At 39.3% G+C, this 25,024-nt stretch overlaps 1 protein-coding gene and 1 long non-coding RNA gene across 6 annotated transcripts in view; one reads left to right on the top strand and one right to left on the bottom strand.

Moving 5' to 3' along the window:
* The window catches only part of LOC115659708, a 35,648-nt gene extending 28,417 nt beyond the window's left edge, over positions 1-7,231 (bottom strand). For both annotated transcript variants that reach the window (XR_004002635.1, XR_004002634.1), the window contains exon 1: positions 7,027-7,231. This is a non-coding gene — a long non-coding RNA (uncharacterized LOC115659708). The remainder of the gene's footprint in view (positions 1-7,026) is intronic.
* The window catches only part of UBR3 (ubiquitin protein ligase E3 component n-recognin 3), a 217,063-nt gene that overhangs the window by 136,132 nt on the left and 55,907 nt on the right, over positions 1-25,024 (top strand). For 3 of the 4 annotated variants that reach the window (XM_030580246.1, XM_030580243.1, XM_030580245.1), the window contains 5 exons: positions 7,623-7,772; positions 8,281-8,414; positions 14,010-14,120; positions 15,753-15,965; positions 16,874-17,010. In XM_030580246.1, coding sequence (XP_030436106.1) covers positions 7,623-7,772; positions 8,281-8,414; positions 14,010-14,120; positions 15,753-15,965; positions 16,874-17,010 — 745 coding nt within the window. The remainder of the gene's footprint in view (positions 1-7,622; positions 7,773-8,280; positions 8,415-14,009; positions 14,121-15,752; positions 15,966-16,873; positions 17,011-25,024) is intronic. The other variant, XM_030580242.1, reaches the window with a different exon arrangement.

Raw genomic sequence — 25,024 nt, 5'->3', positions numbered from 1 at the left:
ATTCAAAGATCTAGCCCCATTTAATTTTTTTTTTTTAATAGTGGCTGAAAGAGCCCTGTATCACATCTAAAAGTTTATGGAGTAAGTTTTACTTTTGATCATTTGCATTGTTAAATCCAGGCCAATGTGTTTTTGATCCTATTCCCCATATGCAACAAGGAAGTAAGAAGCAATGTTGGCACACATCACTGTGTCTTGAAACAGTGGCTCTGAAATTTTTTTCAAGTAGTATCTATATTTTACTTTTAAAATTTATGCTAGTTTTATTTTCATTTTTTAAAGACAATTTTTATTGAGAAATAGAGTATCATAGTGTGGATACAAGTACCAGATATTGACAATTATCCCTGCAAGCAACTGTAAAACAAGTGAACCCTGGAGTAAAATATTTTTGTTTATGCAATGTGCAAATATATACATTTTTCAACAATCTGCCTAAACCCTGACATCCAAATGGTGGACCAATAGATCTGGCTGATTTTTGTGCTAATTGGAGGGAAGCAGAGTCTGAATAAATCAAATGCATAACTTTTTTTTTGAGTTACAGTTGTCATAAACTGTCGTAAACATACAGCTAAGGGGCTAATTCCTCTGGAATTAACTTGTTACAGGGTAAAGAGGGATTTTATGCTACCCTTAGCTGTATGTTTATGACAACAGTATATTGCTGTAAATTGTTGAACAAATACTGCTAAATTTAAGCTATTTTAATTTCCTATTTATATTAAAAATTGCTTGTTAGGTAAATGAGAACTTTGAAGGAAGTAAAAGGCAAAAATGCTCTCATGTTAGATAGCCTTATGTGGTTTTAAATCACTGGAATATTTAAAAATTAAGAGACAAGGCTGACCATTTCTCAGAAACTAGGGCTATAGAAATTGCATCTGTCATCATGACTGACAAGCAAAATGCAATAAGTATCTTGAAAAGTATTAGCTGAAAAGGCAAAAAAACTCCTTACACCAAACTAACACAAAGATTGGTAGCACACAATATACAAGAGCTGTGAAAAATATAGGTTACATCTGGGATGTGCCAATTAAAAGTTGATATATGTAAGCGATATGAGGTTTGGGTTTTTTGCAGTGTTAGTGCTCCACCTCCTTGTGAAAGGATATTGAATTGATGTGCACACCATGCTGTATTGAAAGCAATATTTTATTTAAAGCTGACAGTATTGAAAGAGCAGAAACACTTCCTTTATTTCCCTTCCACACAGCTCTGGCTTTTGGAGATAGAAGATGTTGTAAAAAAACAACAAAAAAAGTCTAAAACAACCCCAAAGCCCTGACCAGTCAGCCATTGTTTAGAATGGCACAAAAATATTGAAAATTAAAAGTAACTTTAGTGTGGCTGTTTCCCCCCATGATAACAGATGTCACACACTTTCTCTGATAGCTAAAGTATAATGGAGTACTTTGAATTTCAGAGTGGGGAAAAAATATTTGCAATTTATATGTTTGCTTTTCATTTACTGTTCATCAGGCTGCCACTAGATGGTGATAAATGTTTGTACAATTTTAATAGCTATAGGCTAATAAAGATTGCAAGGAAACTGTTTTTCATAAACTGATTTAGCTCTTTGCTAATATATGGAAAAATCATATTGCAACGGTATTCATTAAGTGCACATACAAATTAATAATCAGCATATTATAGCCTCCTTTCCCGTTGTAAGTTTAGCTCCCAACAACTTAAAATATCTTCCTTTTGTGATAGCTAATGATTTGTTTTTTTTACACTAGGTGTTTTAAACTGCATTTAGACTTGGAAATGTTCATACCATTTTTTGTATAAATTAGAGATAAATGGGTCGTGAGTTACCTTTCACACCACACTCTTTATGGGCATTTGGTAAATATCTGACTTATGAATTGGTATTTGGGTATTATGACAATAAACACCAGTTCTGAATGTGCTAGTCTGTTTCCTAGGGTGGTGCGTAGCTTACTGACAGTGTTGTGATTTCACTTATGGGTGTACTATTTTCACTACTTCCTTTAGTAAAGTTCTAAAATAAAACTGCTGTTTGCAGGATTATCATATCCTCAGATTTCGTGGAGGAAAGCGGTTACCTCCATGTTTGTTGATAAGTTTGTATAATATCCCAAATCATATCAAGAAGGTCCATCTGTTGTATGAAGTAAATATTATTGCATACTGCAAAAAGTCTTCACTCTGACAGTCCCTTTTAAAGAAACAAATAACCAGATATTGAATATTATTATATCTATTTGTGATCTAAACAAATATATAATCTTCTCAATAACTTCCAAGTCTGTCGTCTATGGAAATTTATATTTTTCCAGCAAGGAAATCCAGATATTTAAGTTTAAAAAAAAGTAGTACAAAAATCGTTTCAGCACTGAAGGAATACAGTAGGAGGGAATCGTGAGCCTTCCTTTTGTACTTCAGAAACTTTCATGTTACATCCATCAAAAAGATGAAGGGAAAAAAACCATCCTGGAAATCAATAAAACTGGGGGCATAATTTTCAAATGAACAGAGAGGTTATTTGATAATTTTAACAGTGATTTCAATTATTGCATTATGTGACTAGACTAAATATAATTTTTATCATTATTTTGGCTGCTAGAGAAATGGTTCAGCCAAATTAATATAAACACCTCAGGTGGAACTGCTGTGTTCAAGAGTATAAATATTGAAGGTTATCATTTTCATTTGACATTAAAATGAATTATTGTGGAATGAGTACCTATTAAAATAATATCATTTTGGAAATGATATTTTTCATCCTGCAACTTGTACTGATTTTAGTGCTATTAGAAAGCCTTCTTAATGAAAATGCTTTTATTGCTGTTTACACTTATAAGCAATCCTATTCTGAATACTGGTATTTTGAAATGTATGTGCCTAAAGCAAGATATGTAAACTTCACTGGCATTCTGTATTTACAAGTTGTGAATTTTCTCACTTGAGAGAGGAGGCTGGTCCTGGGCAAAAATAGTTTGAGTGCATCTTGGAGGGATGCACCCAATGAGCAGTGATGGGAAATTACACCTTCACAACTGGGCCCCTAATTTACAGAGTCCCACAGGTATTAATTCTCTCTCCGTCCTGTTCAACATCTGCATGCATCCATTAAGTGAACTGACACGGACTAACGTGCCAGCAATATGTAGATGACACACAACTCTACCTATTCTTTACCCGTATGACCATATCATTAACATCAGTTTGACCACAGGAACTTATGACCATCACAAACCTCACTACCTTCTACTCTATGTTCAAGGCACTCTTCTATGACCTTGATTTCGCCAACAAACATAGAAATCTGTAAATGTTTGTGTTGTGAGTGTGTGTGTACGTTATAATATATTCTGAAAAAGTAAAAAAAGAAAAAGCACTGCACTGCTCGTGATTCCTTCTACTGGCAAGAAAATGAGAGAACAAGCATGTTGCAGATGTTAGTTGCACTGCTGGAAGGCTCAGATACTATAGCATTGAGCATGATATAGGAACCCCAGAACCTTTATAGAATAGAATTCTATATGAAAGCATGATCAATATGCTGTTTTTAAATTTTTATAAATATTTAGGTTTAAAAACATGTTTTTAAACCTTACTCAAAGCACAAACCAACTATCAACTTCATATTCAGCTGTTTTTGCTGAATGGTTAACTTTTCTTTTACAATGAAAAAGTGTGTTGTATTTTGGTTTGGTTTTACTTAACCATAACTCAAAAATGACTTCAAACATCCACCATTATCTGTGCGAAGAGACTAAGCATGGAAAATGCAGTCCAAATCTGAGCAAATGAAAACAGTTATGGTCAAAACTGTCTTGCAACCTTTACTATAATAGACATTATTTGTGACCACTGTCATACTTCAGACATTTCAGTTGAGTGGCCTGCACTAATACTTAGAATACAAAAGGGCAGTTTTGTTTTTGTTTATTGCTTGATGATGGATGGATCACTGTCTTTGGAGCACTTTTAAATAATAAACATTTGTTTTTAAGCAATATCTCTTGAAAAATGTGGCTTATAATTTTTGCAGATATGCCTGTTTCACTTTCTGTTACACGGATCCACCATACTCTGTAGGCCACTGAGGATATTGTTAAACTCTGAAAATAATTCTGTTCAGTCTGCGATCAGCGAAAGGACTTGATGTTACTGAGGGAGAGAGGAGGCAGATTAGAATAATCATCAGGCCTTCATTTGAGTTCCAGAGATATACAAGGAAAACCAAGGCAGCAGCCAGGTTTTTACTTACTGAAAATCTCATCATCACTCAGTAAAAATGCTTTTTTCTTCATGATGTAAATAATTTTGTTGTACAATGACTAGATCAGCAATTCCATATTTCAATTAAGAAGACTAAAGTCCATGTTAGTTTTAGCTTTAAGATTTTTTGAAACAATTCATAACCATGTTTTTGCAAATTTGATCAGTTTAAGGAAGACCTTCATGCTGTCCTTCAAATAGTGTCCGTACAAGTTTGCTCTTTTGGGTGTATGTGAGCCCTTTACAATGAAGTTTGAGCCCTCTAGAAGATTAATAACTATTGGAGCCACATTCATGCTTTTGTGCAGTGGTAAAAGCTCAGAGCAAGATGTTAAGATGCTGTTTCCTCAAGACTTTTCTTCTTTTTTTTTCTTTCCAGTCTATGGAGAAATGAGTTCAGAATTCTCTCTGCTTCTTCTGCTGTTACGTTTGGCTATTTTTATTTTCCAATCTCAAAACTCCAGCTCTCGTTTGTGTAGAGTTAGTTGTTAATTTACTAAAATGTTGGAGTTGGAGGTGCACTGTTGTCACAGTCCTGTTGATGTCATTGGGTCCAGTTGTTCTTTGCTTTCATTTAGAGTCTCTGGGTGAGATTCGGTGCTGCCAGGGCCGGCTCTAGGTCTTTTGCCGCCCCAAGCAAAAAAATTTTTGGCTGCCCCCAACCCCAGCCCTGGGCTCTCATGCCACTCACCAGTGCCCCCTGCCGCCCCAGGCCTGGTCTCTCTCTCTTCCCCCGCCAGTCGCTCCCCCTGCCGCCCCAGCCCTGGGCTCCCCCCCCCACCAGTGCTAACTCCGCCCACTCCCCCCTCGCCTCCAGCCAGTCCAGCGCTGGCGTAAGCAGTGAGGCTCCCAGGTCGCACCTCAGCCCAGGGTCCCTCCAGCTGGCGCTCCCACCTCCAGGACCGGCAGGGACCCGGGAGGGCAGAGCCGGGGGGGACTGCCCCAGCAGGGGGCTGAGGAGCCGGGGCAGGGCAGCCTCAGAGGTAGCGGAGCCCCAGACAGTGGGACGCGGGCCCTGCATGGCAGCTCCCCGCCCTTTATGGCCCCGCTGCTGCTTCTGACCACCCTGCCACAGCCCCTGGGCAGTTCAGGCCGCTTCACCCAGCCCTGACTGCGGCGCTGGGGGGCGGCCGCCCTGCGTCACCTGCAGGTGGCTCCGTGCACCCTGCGGGGTGGCCCCCAGCCAGAGTGTCCCCCACTCGGAGCCCGCCCAGCTCAGCCACAAGGTGTGGGTGCTGCTCCCCCATGGCAAAAAAAAAAAAAAAGATGGCCAGAATGCTGCCCCCGAAAATGTGCCACCCCAAGCACGTGTTTGGTTTGCTAGTGCCTAGAGCTGGCCCTGGGTGCTACATATCTAAGAGGCTCAGTACAAAACTAGCTGCCCAGGGGCTGACTGAAGTGGCTTTAAGTCACCTTTGTGCCCTCCCAATATGGGCAGCTTTGGGGCCTTGAGAAGCTTTCACGTGACCTTGGATACCCTGGGAGCTGCTTGATGGGCAGCAGCGCTGCATGGAATCTTCACTGCTCTGCATGATCCTACCCTTCCCTGAACATGGGCCGCCTGCTCCCAGCTTGAAATGGTATCCATATAAGGCAGCCTTACAGCTGTCATAAACAGTGCCTCTGCCATGGAAATCCTCCCACAGTTGCAGCTAGGGCTTTTTGGCCCCTTTATGCTGCTTTGACCCTTGTAGTTTGCATACAGGGGCTGGAGCAGATGTGAAGATCTCTCCCCCTCTGTACATCCATCTCCCCGGCCATGAAAAACTCTGTTTCAACTATGCCCATCTTGTAAGGGCAAGATGTGGATCACAAACACCCTGAAGCAACCGGTATAGGGTTGCCTGCCTGGGAGATACTCAGTCTTCACTTTTAAGCCAGCAAGGATTATCAGTTCTATTTTTAGTCCTCCTATTTAGAGGAGACATTTGAGCTTCTGACAGATTTTGGCTCTGTGGTTTTGGCCTTAAGCACAGTCAGATTTAAACTAATGGACATATTAATGTATCATATTCCTGTTCAAGGATTTTTTTTTTCTGGGCTTCTGACAGTCAAAAGGTTCCTTTAAAAAATAAATTGCCACACTTTTCTACGTGTGTGTGAAATTCCACCTGTATTTAGTTTAATAAATTGGCAACAAACCACTAGGAGAGATTTCACTGTCTATATCAATAAAAACTCCAGGCAAGATTTTCAAACCTAGGAGCTTGGAGGTATAGTAGACTCCTAATTTTATATTTAGGCATCTAAATAAGTGGCCTGACTTTCAGAAGTGCTGAGCAGCTGCAACTCCTACTGAAGTTAGTGGGAGTTGCATGCCCTGAACATCTTTGAATATCAGTCTTTTATTTAGGTGCTTAAAATTAGGCTTTGATCTACACCTCTAAAAGCAATAATATCCACTAAGAGAGTCTGTGAAATCCAGATCCTGATGGCTGGATTTCACAGCCCTGTTTCCAACCCTGTTTCCAACATAGTGTTGCATAGCAGAAAGTGATTTTATGACTGCACCCCCACATTTTTATGTTAGGTCTTCCCTAAGGTCCATCTGAACATATATTTACATATATTTCCCCTTAAATTACATTTGTTACTGGAGGAAGCCACACTGAATAGTTTAGATGTTAAAAGGCCCCAAATTATCTTGGAAAAAACTTAAATATTTTCTAAACTACTTATTTGTTTGTGGTGTATGAAGACAGTCTGGGGGAATGTCAAACTTTTATACAAGTCAGTTATGCCCTTGCAGGTTTATCAGTGCCCACTGACCTTAAAGCAACTTCTTCAGCACTTCTTGGATATGTCTGCGTCCCTGAGATATGCAAGGCTGCTACTTGGAGGTGCATTCATGCGTGTACACGCACTTCACAGAGCAGTCCTGTTACCTTTATTTAACCAGTTCTCCTCAGCTCCACCCCTTAAAGTGTTTTTATTGCTGATTTCCCAAGATCTTCAGAATTTATTCTGACACTAATTAGAGAAAGAAAAGGTTACTTACCATTAACTGGTTTCAGTAAATATGGATTCACACTCATCACCCTTCATCCCTACTTTTCAGAGTTTTTAATGTACGATCTAAGTAGGCGGAAGAAACCAGCATCTCAGAGCTAAGGCTCTTTATAAATTTGAAGTGAACATTCAGTTCTGTGAGGGAGTAGTCTTTGCTTTTCAGCAGTGTTTTGGCTCTAGTTTACAGTCTGCATGTGCACCCATTCTGCTTGAAGTATCAGGGTTAGGTGTAAGTAGTCTTCTGTGTTTTTCAATGATATTCTGTCTGGGAACAGGATTAAGGACATTTTATCCAGATCTATATGCAAGATGTTTATTGCATCTTAATTATTCCATAACTTATCTGTTTTTCCTAGAATTGCCAGATGCTGATATTGCTATGGAGATAGCCACATCAGAACAGCATGTTTCTGAGGCTGTGTATGATTGTGTTATTTGTGGACAGAGTGGCCCTTCCACTGAAGATCGACCTACAGGACTAGTTGTGCTTTTACAAGCCTCTTCAGGTATGAAAAGGGGATTATTGAAAGAGCCACTGTTCCAGGAGTCCTTGACAGCATAAACCATACTGTTAAGGTGCCTCATGGAGCCTGGGCAAGAGGATGAGGGAGACATGCTTCCATATGGATGGTCCTTGCATCATGCAGATCTGTAGGTTTAAAGAGCTAAACTCTTGGCCTCTTCTGTGGGGCTGGAGATGAGGAAGAGGATTGTCCTGTTTACCCTCCAAATCCTCTTGAATAATCCGAAAGGAAAACCTCCTGATGGGAGCATAGGAACGTGGTATTAAAGGAAAAATGTAAAAACTAGCAGTGGATACAAAGTATGTACTTACTCCGTCAGAGACAGTGAATACAAAGTATGTACTTACTCCATCAGAGCCCGAAACAAAACCTGTTATCTGACAAATATGGTTATACCTACAATTTCCTGGGGTAAATTTTCATTTGTCTTTTTTCATTGGGCATATATCAATGTCCATTTTACCCCTGCTCATCTTTTTTCTATGTATAGTTTTGGGGCAATGTCGCAATAGCACTGAGCCAAAGAAACTACCTACCAGTGAAGAGGAGCAGATATACCCTTCGGATACATGTGCAGCAGTACATGATGTTAGGCTTACAACATTACAGCGATACTTTAAAGACGTAAGTATTGATACAGGGTAGTACCGTCATCTCTAAAAGTGCTGTGTAAAAACATGAATTGAATTACCAGTTGTATAATAACTGTGCTCAGTGTATTTAGAATTGGACTTCCTGATTTTATTTCTGCATTTTGTTTTTTTACAAATTAATTGAAATAAGAATGGTGTAAAGTATTTATATTTGATAAGCTCCTTGGTTTTTAAATTTAGGGCCTAGTTCTCCTTGTGCAGGTTATTCTGCATAGGTCAGTGGAAACTCTGCAAGCTAAAATTTTCATACAATATCCTTGCAATATTGGAATAGTGGATGTCATTTCAAAAGATAGAGTGGCTAAGGGAATGAGACTTGGTTTGCCATAGTAGAGACCTCAATTCTATTTCCAGTTCTGGTAGAAGTGACCTTTTTCATCCTCCGTTATTTTTTTTCTGTAGAATGAAGGAGTGGTAGTTGTCTACCTAGGATAAAGATATAATGCCTGATTTAATAAGAGTACACTGAAATATTAACAGGGATCAAAACAAGAAGAGACTTGAACTCATGGTTCTCTGATGGTCAGCCCACTGCACTTTCCCCTATGTGACTGGGTATACTTTCTCTATGTCGCAGCTCCAGTCTGGGTTCTGCACACAGTTGCTGTGACATTCTGTGCATTGCTCCCAGCAGCCCAGTTCACCTCCTCATAAAACCAAAAACAATGTCTAATAACTTATTAATTGTTAGGCTTTGGATCTGGTTCTTCGTACTGGACACTAGATCTCAGCAGGGCTAACCCAGTGATAACTATTGTAGAGGCAGCCTATAGTTTTATCCTTGTCTCTGTACAAAAAGTATTGTAAAAGGGTGAACATTTAAAAAAACAGGTCATTTGCTGGGGAGGGGTCATATCTCTGATTCCTGGGATCAAATGACCCCAGATTTGCAGCACAAACACTGGGTCCTCTGCTGGCATACCAGTTTTCAAACTGATCTAACTAGACACATGGAGCTTAGAACACTGAAATTCTGGTTTTAAACAGAAAAGCCAATGCCATCTTAACTCTAATGTGACTTGTGTCAGCCCCATCATGTGCTCATAACACAATCAGTTTCTAAACAGAAAACTGAAATCAGCCAATTTCTGGCATTTTGTCTGATTTGTATGCAGTAGAACAGTGGTCCCCAACCTTTTTTGTCTGGCAGGCGCCACATGACAAGCCACGGATGACCATGGCGGCGGATGAGCATCTGCTGAAATGCCACTGACAAGCAGCAGCGTCAATAGGCGTCGCCGCCAAAATACTGCCAACAAGCAATGTCATCCAGAAGCGTCACCGCCAAAAATTGACGGCATTTCGGCGGCAACACTTCTGGATGATGCTGCTTGTCAGCGACATTTCAGCAGATGCTCGTCCTCCGGCCATTATGCGGGCACACTTCGACGCCCCAGTGGATGCCATGGCGCCCACAGGCACCGCGTTGGGGACCCCTGCAGTAGAAGGTTAGTAGTCTGCTGTGAATTTTTGATTTTTATTTTTTTTTTAATATATATAGGTGTTTAAATCCATCAGGAAAACTGTCCTGAACAAACAGATCTTCTACTAAAAGTATCCATAGATTGATTTTAATTTTTTGCATTGAGTTGGCATTATATCATTTAGATGTTACCCTTCATTTCATGATGCTATTTTGTCAGCCCTAGGGTGACCAGGCAGCAAGTGTGAAAAATTGGGACAAGGAGTAGGGAGTAATAGGAGCCCATATAAGAAAAAGACCCAAAAATCGGGACTGTCCCTATAAAATCTGGACATCTGGTCACTCTAGTCAACCCTAGCATAATATACTTGTGCATAAATACTCACCAAAGAGTGACAGTAATGCACTTACTTTGACCTTGTGATTAATAATACACCTCTACCCCAATATAACATTAATTCGGCTATAACACGGTAAAGCAGCAGGGAACCCCGGGCCCTTTAAAGCATCACCTGAGCCCTGCTGCTTTACCGCATTATATCTGAATTTGTGTGGAGCCCCAGGCCCTTTAGATCACCACCCGAGCCCAGCAGCCGGGCTTGGGCAGTAATTTAAAGGGCCTGGTGCTCCAGCAGCTGCAGGAAGCCCTGGCCCTTTAGATCCCCACCCAAGCCCCGCTGCTAGAGCTCCGGCAGTGATTTAAAGGGACCAGGGCTCCCCACAGCAGCTGGAGCCCCGGGCCCTTTAAATCCCCACTGGGGCTCTGGCAGCCAGGCTTGGGCAGTGATTTAAAGGGCCAGAGGCTCCAGCCGCTGCAGGGAGTCCCAGGCCTTTAAATTCCTGCCTGAGCCCCGCTGCCAGAGCTCCGGTGGTGATTTAAAGGGCCTGGGGCTCTCCGCAGCTGCTGGAGCACTGGGCCTTTTAAATCACTGCTGGGGAAGCCGGTCCAGTCCGGCATGGCATACCGGCTCTTGCCGGTACGCTGTACAGGACCAGCTCGATCTAACGCCATCTCACCTATAAGGCGGTGAGATTTTTTGGCTCCCGAGGACTGCGTTATATCAGGGTAGAGGTGTATATTACTTTTGTCAAAAGGAAACCTGTTAAAGTGCAAAACTTGGTATATGTTTACTTGGTTAATATAACTGGGGGTCTTTGGCAGTGTTTCAAACTGCTAGTGGTCAGTTATTCCCCAGTGAAGTGTTTTAAAAAAATGTATGTAATCTATATCTGTATGCTTTTCTCATGATACAATAATCAGGGGATTTGATGAAAAGTGTATTTTATTTAAGTCGACCTTATGGAAGTGTGACTTCATGATCAATCTGATTCCTCCCTTCCTGTGAGGCTACATTGAGTGTTTGTAAAATAATCTAAAAGATACTTTAATGACTCAGTGCCTTAATACTTTCTGCTCTAAATAACTCTGGTTCCAGTTCAGACATTAGTTGGATTAGTTATTTCTGCTTTCAAGTTTCTAGATCACTACTGTGCTAAAAATGTCTCTGCATGAAAGAGCAAATCCTTAAATTTCTTATTGGCATAAAAACAGAAACATCTGTTAGTGTCTTGAGTGGCTTGTTTTGCTGAGCTAAGCAATAAGAAATCCTTTTGTTGATCCGCTGTGCCCTCAGTGGTAGGTGTCCTTCCGTAATGACACGTACCGCAGAAGGTTTCAGGAGACGAAAGGATGATTTTACTTAGTTTTGAAAATTGTAAGATACAAAATAGGATCCATACTCTTTCACTTGAAGAAAAATGTAAACATTGTTTCAAAAACTGTATACTATACAGTGCAAAAGAAGGTCATTTAAAGTTTTTTCTTGAAGTTTTACCTTTTTTGGCTGAACTTTGGTGTATTTGCTCAGTCAGGGAAAAATGTCTGAGCTATTTTTAAGAATGGAAAGTGTGTCGGGGCGGGGGGTGGGGGGGAAGAGAGAAATAAGTTTTTTTTTTCAACTGTGGGAAAACTTAAAAGAAATTACCAACCCACAATTCTAGACCCTTAGAAGCTGTTAGAATCTTGAAATTTGGCAGATAGGTAATCCCTAGTCCATTTATTGGTTCTTTGTTGTTTATACATGTTGTGGTAAATATTCTGTTTTGATTTATTGAAGTTAAAAATGTTTAAAAATCTTACTTTGTGTTCTCACACCGATTATTGTCATATGACAAAACTAACAATCTGCCAACTTTCCAGTGGCATTTCACGTGCATGCATATGTATCAATTGTGTGCAGACTTCCAATGACTAGGCACTCTCTCACTGTTCTAAGGGATTTGCACATGCACACATAAGAAAGTGTATTGGAATTTCAGTTTTAACAGGTAGAGAGATTGTGGAACATGATCTAGTAAGGTGCATGTGGGAGGAAGCAGGACTTTAAAGAAGCCTTTTGTTTGTGTGAGGCCCTGTACCTTATTCACTGCATAAAATCCACATCTGGCTCAGAAGCAGGCATTTTTCTTGATAGATGTTTCAGTGGTGGTCGTCATTTTTTGATTGCCTCACAAATATTAATGAGATTGTCCTAATGTAACTCCTGTTCAGTACCGGTGAAAATATGGTATCACCATTTCATTTGGGAGAACTAATGCATAGAGAGTGTGTTATTTGATGAAGGTCTGTGGTTGAACTGGCAGTAAAATCTACATCTCTTGATTATCCTTCCCCTTCCTGTGGTCTCCTGCCTTATTCACTATATTTACCATCCCATTTATGTAAGAAATGCTGCAGACACCAATCTCTCTGACTGCAGACAATGAGTTTTCTCAGTGAATGAGGCCACTGTATTCTGGGATTCATCCTAGTTGACTATATAATCTCACTTGCTTCACCACCCAACCTTTCCCTCAATCAGGTGGGAGCCAACAGGAAGAAGAAAGACTGTATTATGGTTAAGGTGGTAGATTCAGGCCTTGGAGAGCTATAAAATGTTAGAGATCAAATTGGAGCAGGTAAAATAGAAGAATGTCCTATATGCTAAATTGCATGAAAAAAGAGGTGTTATAGCACCAAAAGAAGCAAACCACCACTATGTTGTTTCTACATTATCCATTATAAATCATTGCAGGACAAGTCTGTCTTAGGGCTAAAACCGGTATTTTTGCTGATCGTTTTCACTGTTCTCTCTTCACTATTAGGACAAGTTTTTTGTGTAAATGCAATATATGCATTTTAATTTTGTGATTTGAAATTGTTGCTCATGAAATGAGAAGTAATAAAACTGATTATAACTAGATATACATGTATTATAAAAGTTTCTAATCATAACTCTCTGTTTTTTCCAGCTGATCATTTCTTGAGTTAGAGTACCATTCACTAAATTGTGTAGTTTTTTGATGTGGCCAAATAATTTGTTGGCATCATCGTAGCACCCTATGCTAGGCTTTAGACCTGGGCTGAGCTTTGACTTCAGATCTCCACAGCCCAAAAGTTGATACACTGAATTATTGTGCCACTTAATGCCTTTTTTAATCTTATACTGTATTCCTGACTGTATTGTTAAGCAGTTAGCAAGAGAATAGAAATTTTGAAATGAGTTAAAGTGGGATAGATATTTAATTATGCAACTGTGGACATTTTATTAATTTACGTGATATATGTTATGTTCAAAGACTTATGGCATCATTGTATTGCTCATGCTGAATGAAATATATTGGAGTCAGCTTTTCTGAAGCAGGAAAAAGTTTGTAGTTTTAAAGCAGAGTGGACTTTAAAAGCTCTCTGAATACAGTGAGTGCCAGAGATTCTTTAAAAAAAGATTGCTTTGGTGCTGAAATAATGTGTAACTTAGGGGTGTGGCGTGTATTAGAAGTTCAGAAATAAAATTGCAAGAACTATATTGTGACACTTACCTTCAGTATAACTATGAATGCTCTAACACGGTAAAATCTATGTGAACTCTATATGCATTTTATTCCTCCCTAATTCTGTCACCATCCTGGAAGGCAAACGTTTGCAGTATTATAGCTTTAATAAGAGCTTAAATTCGGTTTTCAATGCAAAGCACAGCATTAGGTATATAGTGGAAGGATTATTATAACTAAGTCCTATAAAAGTGAAAGAAATATTTATTGAACAGCACATGTATACATTTTAGCTGGAAATAACATCATGTACATTTATTTTTATTTTTTAAGAGTTCCTGTCTGCAAGCAGTGTCAATAGGCTGGGAAGGAGGTGTTTATGTACAAACTTGTGGTCATACGTTACACATAGATTGTCATAAATCTTACATGGAGTCATTAAGAGTAAGTTGATCTGCAATTCCAAAAACTGTCTTGTATTGTTTGCACCTGATCTTTGTCCCATTGAAGTCAATAGGAGCTTACCACTAATTTAAATGGAAGCAAGACTTAGTCCTTCTTATTTTCTACATTGATGTGCAAGGCTTTGTTGATCATCTTCCAGACAGTGTACTTTTAACATCTTTTTATTTCTTCTTTACATTTTTATGAAAAATTGACTTTGTATCTAATGATGCTGACCTACCAAAGCAAATATAAAGAAGAAAAATTGAACAAATTAATCTCATTGTTTAAAAATATTATAATTATGCTGTGTATATACTGTATGTCTAGAATTTGGTAGAAAACTGTATTCCCATTTGATGGATAAAACTTTTTATTCAAACTTGATCTAACTAGTCAGGGACTAGTTACAAAGGTAATTCTGCCAGTTTGCTGGAGACTGTCTCATTACCAGGACTACCTGTTTGAAGCTCAAATTACACTTAGTCAGGACTATTCCTGCAGTGCTCTCAGGAGTGAGGATCTGATGAGGCACTTTGTGAAAGTGAAAATGAGAAGTTCTGTACAGTAACTTAAGCTCTCTGAGGAGGCTTCCCCCTCCTACCCCCTATAGCTCCACACTCTTCTTCCATATTGCTTTAGGGTCCCTTGAGATTTATTGTAGTGGAGAGGAACTGAGCCATTCCATCTGTCATGGTGCCCTCCAACGGCTAGGTTCTTGGTCTCTGGACTATAGTGTGAACACAAGTTCAAGAATGTATTTCTCCTGAGAGTAACTTCAGGTATTTCCCGTTACTGATAAGTAAATTTTCCTTTTGCCAGATGAAGAGTAATAAAGTTAATAAGGAAAACTTTCAAACTCTAAGGCAGTTGCTAACAATCAGCCATAAAAAACAAACATTAAAAGTCATTTTAACCCCTTCGCCCCACCCTAGCCCCACTATTTCCCAGTGATGAAAGGCTTTCTGCAATGCCACAGGGTTCTCTGTTGCTGGTCATACCACTCCTTGTTCTGCCTGAAATAACATGAATCAAGCAGAGCAGGAGAAGTCCTCTGGTGAGTGCTCCATGTCCCACCTAGAATTTGTTCAAGCAAATTGGCGTGTCAGTTAGAGATGATGCAGTCACTGTTTTTGTGATATGGGAACAGCAGAAATATCTCTCCTTTAACTGTGGGACATCTTAACTATGGGATTGTCTTGGACATTCTGGAATACTTGTAAATTATGGAGATATCATGAGACAGTCTTAGTAATTAGAGTGCTCTTACAAAATTAAGCACATGTTCTTATCATTCTTGGTTTTCAGTTTAATTTTAATAATTGGAGATATACCTATTCTCCTAGAACTGGAAGTGACCTTGAAAGGTCATTGAGTCCAGCCCACTGTCTTCACTAGCAGGACCAAGTACTGATTTTTGCCCCAGATTCCTAAGTGGCCCCCTCAAGGATTGAACTTGAAACCCTGGGTTTAGAAGGCCAATGCTCAAACCACTGAGCTATCCCCCCCCCTATTTGTAAATGGTCTATATTTTTATCTGTGAGACATTGTCTATAAAATGTAAAGAACACAATTGTCATCTTCACTGAGTTCATATGTATCTACGTTTTTATTATTATTTTTATTTTTCAGAATGACCAGGTCCTCCAGGGTTTTTCTGTGGACAAAGGAGAATTTACCTGTCCCCTCTGTAGGCAATTTGCAAACAGTGTTCTTCCTTGTTATCCTGGAAACAATGTGGAAAGAAGCCTTTTGCAATGTCATAGTAACAAGAGTATGCAAGATCTTATAAAAGAGGTGGAAGAGCTTCAAGAACAGCTGGGAACTTTCCCAGTAAGCATCAGTGTAAGGCAGAAAGATCCTTGTTAATTTGCCTCTATCTTTCAACTTTCTTTGTTTCATATTTCTTTCTGTGACTTATTTAAATTATGAAGCCACATTTTTCCTCCTCTTTCTGTATGGGAAAATTGTACTATTTTTAATGGATTAAATGTAATCAAAACATTTTGAAGGTTTAGAACTTTTATGACATTACCTATTAAAAATAAAAACAGAGTTATGACCAAAACATTATTAATCTAAAAGTTTATTTTTGAATGGATTTTTCTTGTTCATTTAATTCAGTTCATTCTGGTAATTTACATAGAACTGAATCATATTTCATGAAGCTCACTATTTTTTTTTTCAATGTAAAACATGAATCCCTTGTAAGTGGAAGCTATTTGAAGTATGTCTATTCAGAACACGTAAGCGTATGGATTCTTTGTTTTGCAAAGATAACAATTTACATCTACTTGTACATAATGTAGCTGCTTTATAATGTCATTCAGTGTAATTAAATCTGTAAAATCATGTTAGTTTTCCAATCTCTTAAGAAATATCTCTATTTAAAAGGTATTTCAGAGTAACAATACTTCAATTTGCTAAGGATTGCAATTTAAAATGTGTTATTTTCATGTACTTGTTGCACAATCCATATGTCCCATTGACTGTACTTTAGGATAGCACAGACTAAAAATTCTGCACTTTATGTAGACAAAACAGTTAAATTGCTTTGTCCATCTCCCTGCCTATTCAGAATATACTGTTCTACTAGACAAAAAAGTATGATAGCAGCTGTTAATACATATTTTTCATATAACACATAAATGTTATTGTGTATAGCTATAATGACAATGTTAAGCTTTGCAATTGTATATTGCTTTTCTCCAGATAAGTAAATTAACCTATTAATGCCTTTTCTTTTTTTGTAGTCTGAAACCAATCTTAGTAAGGAAATGGAATCTGTAATGAAAGATATAAAAAGTACTACCCAGAAGAAATATACAGACTACAGCAAGACTCCTGGATCACCAGACAATGATTTTCTCTTCATGTATTCTGTAGCTAGGTAGGTCCATTAAGCTATTTTGACCGTTCTTTTTGCATTTGTTACTAGTAATAGTGGCCAAAAAAATAATTAGTAAAACCCACCAAAATCACAAAATTAGTTTAACAATCATGAGATTTAAAAAATAACAATAAAGGTTGGGTTCTTTTTATTTTCTGTTTTTTCAACATGTGGGGTGCTCTCAGGTCACATTTTTCACTCTAGGACAATCAGAGCTAGAATTTTAGGAAGGGGGGTTATTTTGTTTTTGTTTTGTTTCTTAATGAATTCTGAGTTCCTGTATTCACATAACTCCAACAACTGGAGCTTTAAGAAAAACACATTATTGTGAAACTTGTCATAACATCACTAGTTGTGTGAAGTGAACTATCTGTGTCAGAATGGACCTTATTTAACCCGTGTTTATTAAGAATAGCTAGTCTAATGAGGTGGAGAGATAGGACCTGAGTTCTGCATATCCTCTGAAGGACCACATCTCCATTATCAAGGGACACAACCACCATGTTGGGGCATTACCTTAGCACTGACTCAAAGGAATGAGGTGTCGCTTACTGAATAGTCAACATATCTTCCCATAGGTCACCCATTATGTACTGATTGGGCCTGACTCTACTTAATATAGGAGCGCTGACTGGCTCTCAACACAAGTTGTTATGGCTGCAGAGTGCTGTTCTTACAAACTTACTTGTGTGGGAAAAGATACAATTAAAGCAAAATAGAATTTGCTATTCAAAGAGCCCATTTAAGTTCTTTCAGTCTAGCTTATTCAACATAATATCTTCTTTCCTTCCATATTACAGAGTTTTCTTTTATGGTACTGCAGCTAGTTATTTTTTGCTTGAGAAATAGGAAAATGTTAAATAGCAATGATGTGACATACTATTATGAGGCCTAGCAACCTTTTCTTGGACAGGCAGGAAGCTACTCTAGTGTGGCTGAGCCGGTGAAGTTTGACAGAAGAGTAATGGTTTCCACACAGTGACGAATAGCTGTAGCCTTAGAGCAGTGGTCTATTTACGTGCAAGATTACTTTTTGAATTTAAGTGCAATCCAGGATCTACACTGCCTCTTCCCTGAGACTCAATCCTTCCTCAAAGCCCTGCCCTGCTCACTCCATCTCCCCTGTTGCTCGCTGTCCCCCATCCTCACTCACTTTCACCGGGCTGGGGCAGGGGGTTGCAGGCTCTGGGCTGGGGCCAAGGGGTTCAGAGTGTGGTAGGGGATGAAAGGTGCAAGCTCTGGGAGGGAGTTTGGGTGCAGGAAGAGGCTCTGGGCTGGGGCAGAGTGTTAGAGTATAGGAGAAGGTATGAGGTGCTGGCTCCAGAAGGGGGGTCAGGGATGGGGCAGGGGGTTCAGGGTACAGGAAGGAGTATGTGGTGCTGTCTCTGAGAAGGGGCTCAGGGATGGGGTTGGAGCATTTACCTCAGTGGGCTCCCGGTCGGTGGTGCAGTGGGGCTAAAGCAGGCTCCCTGCGTGCCCCAGCCCCATGCTGCTCCCGGAAGCAGCCAGCATGCCCCTGTGGCCCGTAGGGGGACGGGTGCACATGGTGCTGCATGCTGCTCCTGCCTGCAAGCACTGCCCCCACAGCTCCCATTGACCACAGTTCTCTGTTCCCAGCCAATGGGAGCTGCTGAGGTGGTGCTTGTAGACAGGAGCAGCACGTGGAGACCCCTGCCCCCAGGGAGGATGCAGGGATGTGTTGGCCACTTCTGGGAGCAGCGTGGGCCGAGGCAGGCAGGGAGCCTGCCATAGCCCCGCTGTGCTGCCAGACTTATAGCGGCCAGGGATTGCAATCAACTGGCAGAGGCTCCAGGATCGGCCAGTCGATTGCGATCTACGAGTGGTGACCTCTCCCTTAGAGTGTTATAAAAACAAAAGGAAAATTTAAGCAGTTTAGCTATGAACTCCTATATTGTTACAAAAGGATTTTGTTAAAATGCGAATGCTAGTATTTAATATTTGATCAGCATCAGTTTCTTTCAAAACCCAGTTATGGTTGCTTAGTGGCAACAGTTTACTGAGTTATCATGTGCAAAACTGAAATACTGGAAAGCAAGGAAATGACCAGTTTAAGGCACAGTATCATAAATCTTATACTGCCTGCCTAAGAGCCTAACCATTTACTCTTTATCACGTGTTTAAAAAAAATAAAAATTGCATCATAATGCACATTAATTCCTGAAATAAATACTGTTCTTTCATCAGTAAGCTCAAAAGAGAACTGCAGAATACAGTTCTTAAAACACATTGATTCAGTCTTAAATGCAAATCCACACACAACAATTTTTTGTAAATAAGTAAAGTTATACACTTTTCTTTTTCAATGAAAGGCCTCATCCTGCAGTTGGATTCCTACACCTGGGACCCATATGTGCACCACTGACTTCAGTAGGGGCACAAATGTCTGCTTCCAAGGGTATGACTGCAAGATCTATCTGTATATGTATAAGAAAGAACAATGATGCATAGTTTTAAAAACAATACTGATAATGTTTCCCGTTTAATACTGTCCCTTAAAAATGTTTGGAAATTGAAATCAAGATGATTAAAAATCATGGGTCAGAGTCAGGGCTGTGCTGTGGTGAAATATGCATTGATAAGAATAAAGTGGACAGTATAAGACTTATAGACCAGGTTCTGTCCCATGCCAGTTGTCCTTTGTGCCTCTTTGGCAGCTTAAAGGGAACTTAAAGTTACCGTAAAAAAGTGCAGCTGGAGATTTTGCTTGAATGGGGATTCACCTGATTGTGTAAACCCAGCTCTATCAGCTTTGTACCGCCCTCTGTCTTCCCCTCCTCTTTGCATGGATTGCAGCTGATTATCGCTGCCCGCATAATGGCCCTTAGGCAGTGCCCAGGATCAGGGATAAGTGAATGAGAAGAAAAGTGGCCTAATGCCACCTACTTTTCTCCTCCGTTCCCCAGCTGTGCACCAAACAGAGCCCTGGTGCATCTATAGATTGATGAGCCCCATCATATCCTTAATCACTTCCTGATTTTGTAAATGATGCAAAGGGTAAATATATTGTTATAATTTAACATAGAAACTTTAACTGGTAAAATAAAGTTTTGGGTTTTGATATAGTTTCTAATGATGATTTTTTTGTTAATACTGTAATATTTTTATCCTATTCTGAACAATTTCATTTATTGATTCCAAATATTTTAAGCTTTCATGCAAATATTTTGTTGATTCAAATACAGTCATATCACAGTAAAGATTCACAGCCCTGTTGTGTCTATTATATATCCATAAAAACCACTGTTGCCTTTATTTATAAAACAAACGAGGCAATTAAATGGAAAATTATTTGAATTTCTTTAAGAATACTTCAGTTGCGTTTTGTTTCATAATAATTATTTAATTATTTTCTTGGGTCTTGTTGTCGTAAGTAGTATATTTAGCTAATGTGAAAGAGTAACTTCATTTTTATGTTTGGTAAAGATAATTTCAAAATAGAAAACAGTTACATTTATATGGAGTGTACTATAATCTATACACTATATTGTATACAAGGGTACACAGTTGAGGTTTTCTTGTCGCTCGGTTTAGCTCATCAAATGAATATGTTCCTTGTGTGAAAAATGATTTGCTTAAATGCCTTTTTAAAATGCAAAAACCTGTGTATTATAATGTGAAAGGTATGCAACAGAAAATGTCAGCTGAACCAATTTAAAAAGTAAATTGGACATTCCATGTTTGTGCTAAAATCTAAATTCAGAATTCAGTGTTTCTCCTGTGAGAGTAAAAAATATCCCAGACCAGAACAGTGTTACATTGTTCCTTACACTTGTTTTGAAGTATATGACATGAACATCCTTTAGGATGGGGGAGATAAAATTCACTCCCCATCTATGGCTGTTCTTTCATCCTTTGGACGATAAGTGGTCACTGCTTTCTGTTTCCCCTACATGGAGGTTTTCAGACACTGGATCCACTCACCCCATATTGTTCCCATACATGTGAGGTAACATGGAGGGCCTTTGCCAGGTCTTCTGCAGCAGTGTTAATTTCACTCTTAATGATTTAGGACTTGATTCAGCAATCCAAATGTGCACAGAACTATTGAATTTTATCTGTATAAGGACTATAGGGTTTGAATATCTAATGATCATAAACCTTTATTTTAAAAGCTTTTAATTTAACCTTAATATACATAACATTAATAGAAATAAGAATGTGTCCTATGCAGGTCAGCAGTTCACCTCCTTATCTGAAGCAGGATTGTTCTTTGTTGTAGGTTTTCTAGTGTCTTGTTTTTTTGTAATTTTAGATGTCCACGCAAGAGAGTATCCTCCACTTCACTGCTAAATGACAGAATAATACTCCTCACTATCAGGAAGTTTATCCTGGTATTCAGCCTAAATTTTCCCTTCTTAATCCTATCTCATTGTTTCTGTGGCTGTCATTTCTCCTTTTAGCACACTAAATAACTATTCTGGATGTTTCAGCTATTTTTAGATTCTTACCTTCTTGCCCACTTTTCTCCTTTTGTAGTCTGGCTTAGTCAAACTATAGATAGTTGGTTCACTATTATTATTACTTTGTTTCTGCCTGTGCCAAATACACTAGACACTGTACAAACACAGAAGAGCTTACAATCAAAAACATGGACAAATAGAGAGTTGGGCTAAAGGCACAACGTAAAGTGATCAAGATGACAATTGGCTACTTCCTAATAAAGCACTTTTCAAAAATATTTTTTGATTATATCCACTGGACCTTCAGCCTTGCCATTTTATTAGCCAGTGAATTAATCTTTAAATCTCTGAATCTTCTTGCTTTAATCAGCCCCTTGTTCCACTTTCTGTCAGACGATAGGCTGGGGTATCTGTATTAAGAGAAATGTCCTTCCCTGCCATCTCTAGGGAGCCATCTTGCAGGTAAGAAGAAATTTTGAAGCAGAGCTGAGGAGAAGATACCATAGGCAATAGATTAAAGGGGCATTTGGGCAGCCATTTGTAAACTCCACATACTGAAAGTAGGGCGTTATTGATTGAGTTGTGGTGCTCTGAGGTAGCCAATGGTAGTAGTTCATTCCTTTCTGTAACAGTGTGAATACAACGTGCTTTCCTCACCCATTACTCTCTTGCTGCCTGGACACATGAAAGTAGAGGTAAAGGAATGGAAGTAGAGGGGGGTATTCTGCAGCTGTTAAGGGGGAGAGAGCTGGTTCTTGTCAGCTTTCCCAGTACCAGAGACATTCTGTGGCCATTGCCTCCTGATCTGTGTGCGCAGCTGGAGAAGCAGCAGCTTAGCTATCTATAGAGGTCCCATCTTTCTTTCACCCAATCTCTTATCTTGCTATCTAAGTCTGTTCCTCCATTTGCTCCATTTCTCTCTCTTCACAGGTGTTTATAGGCCTGGTACAGTGGTGTATGTATGTTACTTTTAATTGTAATAGCTCCACGTTGTACTGATGGTTGTCATTTGTTGCAGCATCTTGTAAACTGCTTCCGCTGCATTGCATATGATAGATCTCTGCTTTGTTGGATGTTTAGACAAAGCCATTGTTTATGCTGTCAGCTATGTATACATTGACACACAGTTCTCCCTTGCCACTCCTTTCCCTTTTCACTGTCTCGTACATACTAATTCTTTAAAGAGATGAGAGAGAGGCAATGGTAGTGGTAGTGGACTTTCCCATTCTAATACTTGTTCCTGTGAAAAGGTAGGAGAGGGGTTGGTTCCTCCAGACATGCTTTCCACCCCATTATCTGCGCCCCAGAGGGTTAACTTATCTATACCCCTGTATTATTCTGTGTTCTGATGGCTAGTAAAAAATAAAGCATCACATATATTTTCAGGTTAATTGGCGTTCACAAACACGAGTTAAAAATGCAGCAGAAGGAAGCAAGACCTTAGCCAAAGCAGCCCTCCCTTCTCAGTTTCTTCAGTGGGGGAGGAAGAGCAATCCAAAGGAGGCTGTGCTTCCTATGTCCCTGTGCCAGTGAAAGACGGAGAGGATACACTTCCTTTTGCTTCTCCTCTTCTGAGAGAGATGGAGTATCAAGCTGGAAGTGGCTGATCTCTCTTACTTTTCATTGAGGGAGGTGGGATAGTGGAGGATAAGAACAGCCTTACTGGGTCAGACCAAAAGTCCATCTGCCAGGTGCCCCAAAGGGAATGAACAGAACAGGTAATCATCAAGTGATCCATTCTGTCACTCATTCCCAGCTTCTGGCAAAAGGATTCGATGAAGAGACAAGTTTACTTTCCACTTGTCTTCTTTAGAATATGTTAGATGCCCCTACTTTTCCATCAGTGATAGGAGATTAGATGGTGAGAATTCAGCTTTCCTTTTCTCCATCAGTGGGTGATTGACTATAGGGGCTAACCAATACCTCAGTATGGATGGGAATGTGAATGGGGATGAAGAGAACAAGAAGTGTAGTGCAGGTCTCCCCAAGAACTGAGCTTTGAGCAGGGGGGTGGACTAGATGACCTACTGAGGTCTCTTTGAACCCTAATCTTCTATGTTTTCGGGTAATATGGGAAAAAAGCCATGCAGAAAGTGCCTATTTGTGAGAGAAGTGCTCTAGTCTCTCAGAAGATTGAGCATAATAGGGGAAAGTATCTCCCATAAATATGAGCTTGTTTGGAGGGGATGCCTCACCAGAAGAGGGCTGGTGTTTGTGCTGTGGAGATACGATACAGTATAAGGAGGTGCCTTACTCTCTTGGGAGGGAAACAGAGTGAGTGTGCCAGGGGGAGGAGGGCTGGGGAGAGATTGTCACCAGGACTCTCCTCCTACTGAGCACAGTACTGCATGCATGTCTTGTTCTGTCAGATTTGTCCTTGACTTTTGCTTTTGTAAAATTATATATATGTCTTAGTGAAAGGAAAATTGAAAATTCTAGATACGACAAATTTGTTCTTAAGAGTTTGAGACAGTGTTTCTGATTATCTGATTAAATCATTTCAATAACATCTAGCAAATGTCTTGGTTTTAGTAGTAGAAGACTGCCATTAATTTACAAATTAGTCATCAGAAGATTTGTAGAAATAAAACATTTGTCTCATTTATATTCCAAAGATGAACTAACACGTGCTGATCTACACTTGCTATTCTGCCCACTAATATGAAATCCCTGTCCCTGCTTCCTTGCTGGTAGGTTTTTAGAAGTTCAGCGAGCACTGCAAATCGCCTGAAGAGTGGAAAATTCCCCTGTCACACAGATGCCCTTATCAGCAGCTACCAGATGGAGCTCTAAGCAGGAACATTATCAGTGTTAAATTGCCTTTTTTTTTTTTTTTTTCCTAAGTAGAGAGGATTAAAGCATTCCTTCAGAAATGGGTGGCATGAGGTGCAAATTTAGGGATATTAATATTTTGAAATGCTACTATTTTAGAAACATATGGAAGTATCTTTACAAACACTGTATATCAAGAACCCAGTAGTCTCTTAAACTGATAGAGCTGAAATTTTTCCAAAATATTTTATTTTGAATGAAGTATTTTTCCGTTCTCTTCATCCTGTAGTTTAGATTAAATATGCATATGCCTAAAATTCTAAAATAGGTTTTCTTGCAATTAGTGATATTCAGTCAAATTACACTGAGTTTAGGAATGGTTTATTTAATTTCAGTTAAAGAAACACATATAAGGAAAAAGATTGCCATTTGAATTAATTTAGCATAATATCACTTCAGCATAGTAATTTTGTCTTCCTACACCGGAAATGTGGGAACGCATGTTTATTTGTTAAACTTTCAGAAGACAAAATGTAAATTGCTTGATCGGTGTCTTGAGGGTAAACGGTAATACAGTACATAAACATCCAATTCCAAAGTCAAACGTTAATGAATTTGGCCAAAAAATAGTGTCTAATCATCAGAGTATTATAGTATACTAAGAAGTACAGTGTTAATGTGACATGCAGGGATTTTGTTGCACAACTCCCATCTCATAATAATGAGTTACACAGCTAAATTACAGTGCCTTTCACTAAAAATTTACGTCCACGGCTTCCAATAACATTGCTACCAAACAAAGGACAGGGCTTCCATTGTAA

The sequence above is a fragment of the Gopherus evgoodei genome, chromosome 11 (genome assembly GCF_007399415.2).
Source record: "Gopherus evgoodei ecotype Sinaloan lineage chromosome 11, rGopEvg1_v1.p, whole genome shotgun sequence".
Classification (NCBI taxonomy): Eukaryota; Metazoa; Chordata; order Testudines; family Testudinidae; genus Gopherus; species Gopherus evgoodei.
The sequence above is the reverse complement of the archived record's forward strand: the minus strand, read 5'-3'. Positions and strand labels throughout refer to the sequence as shown.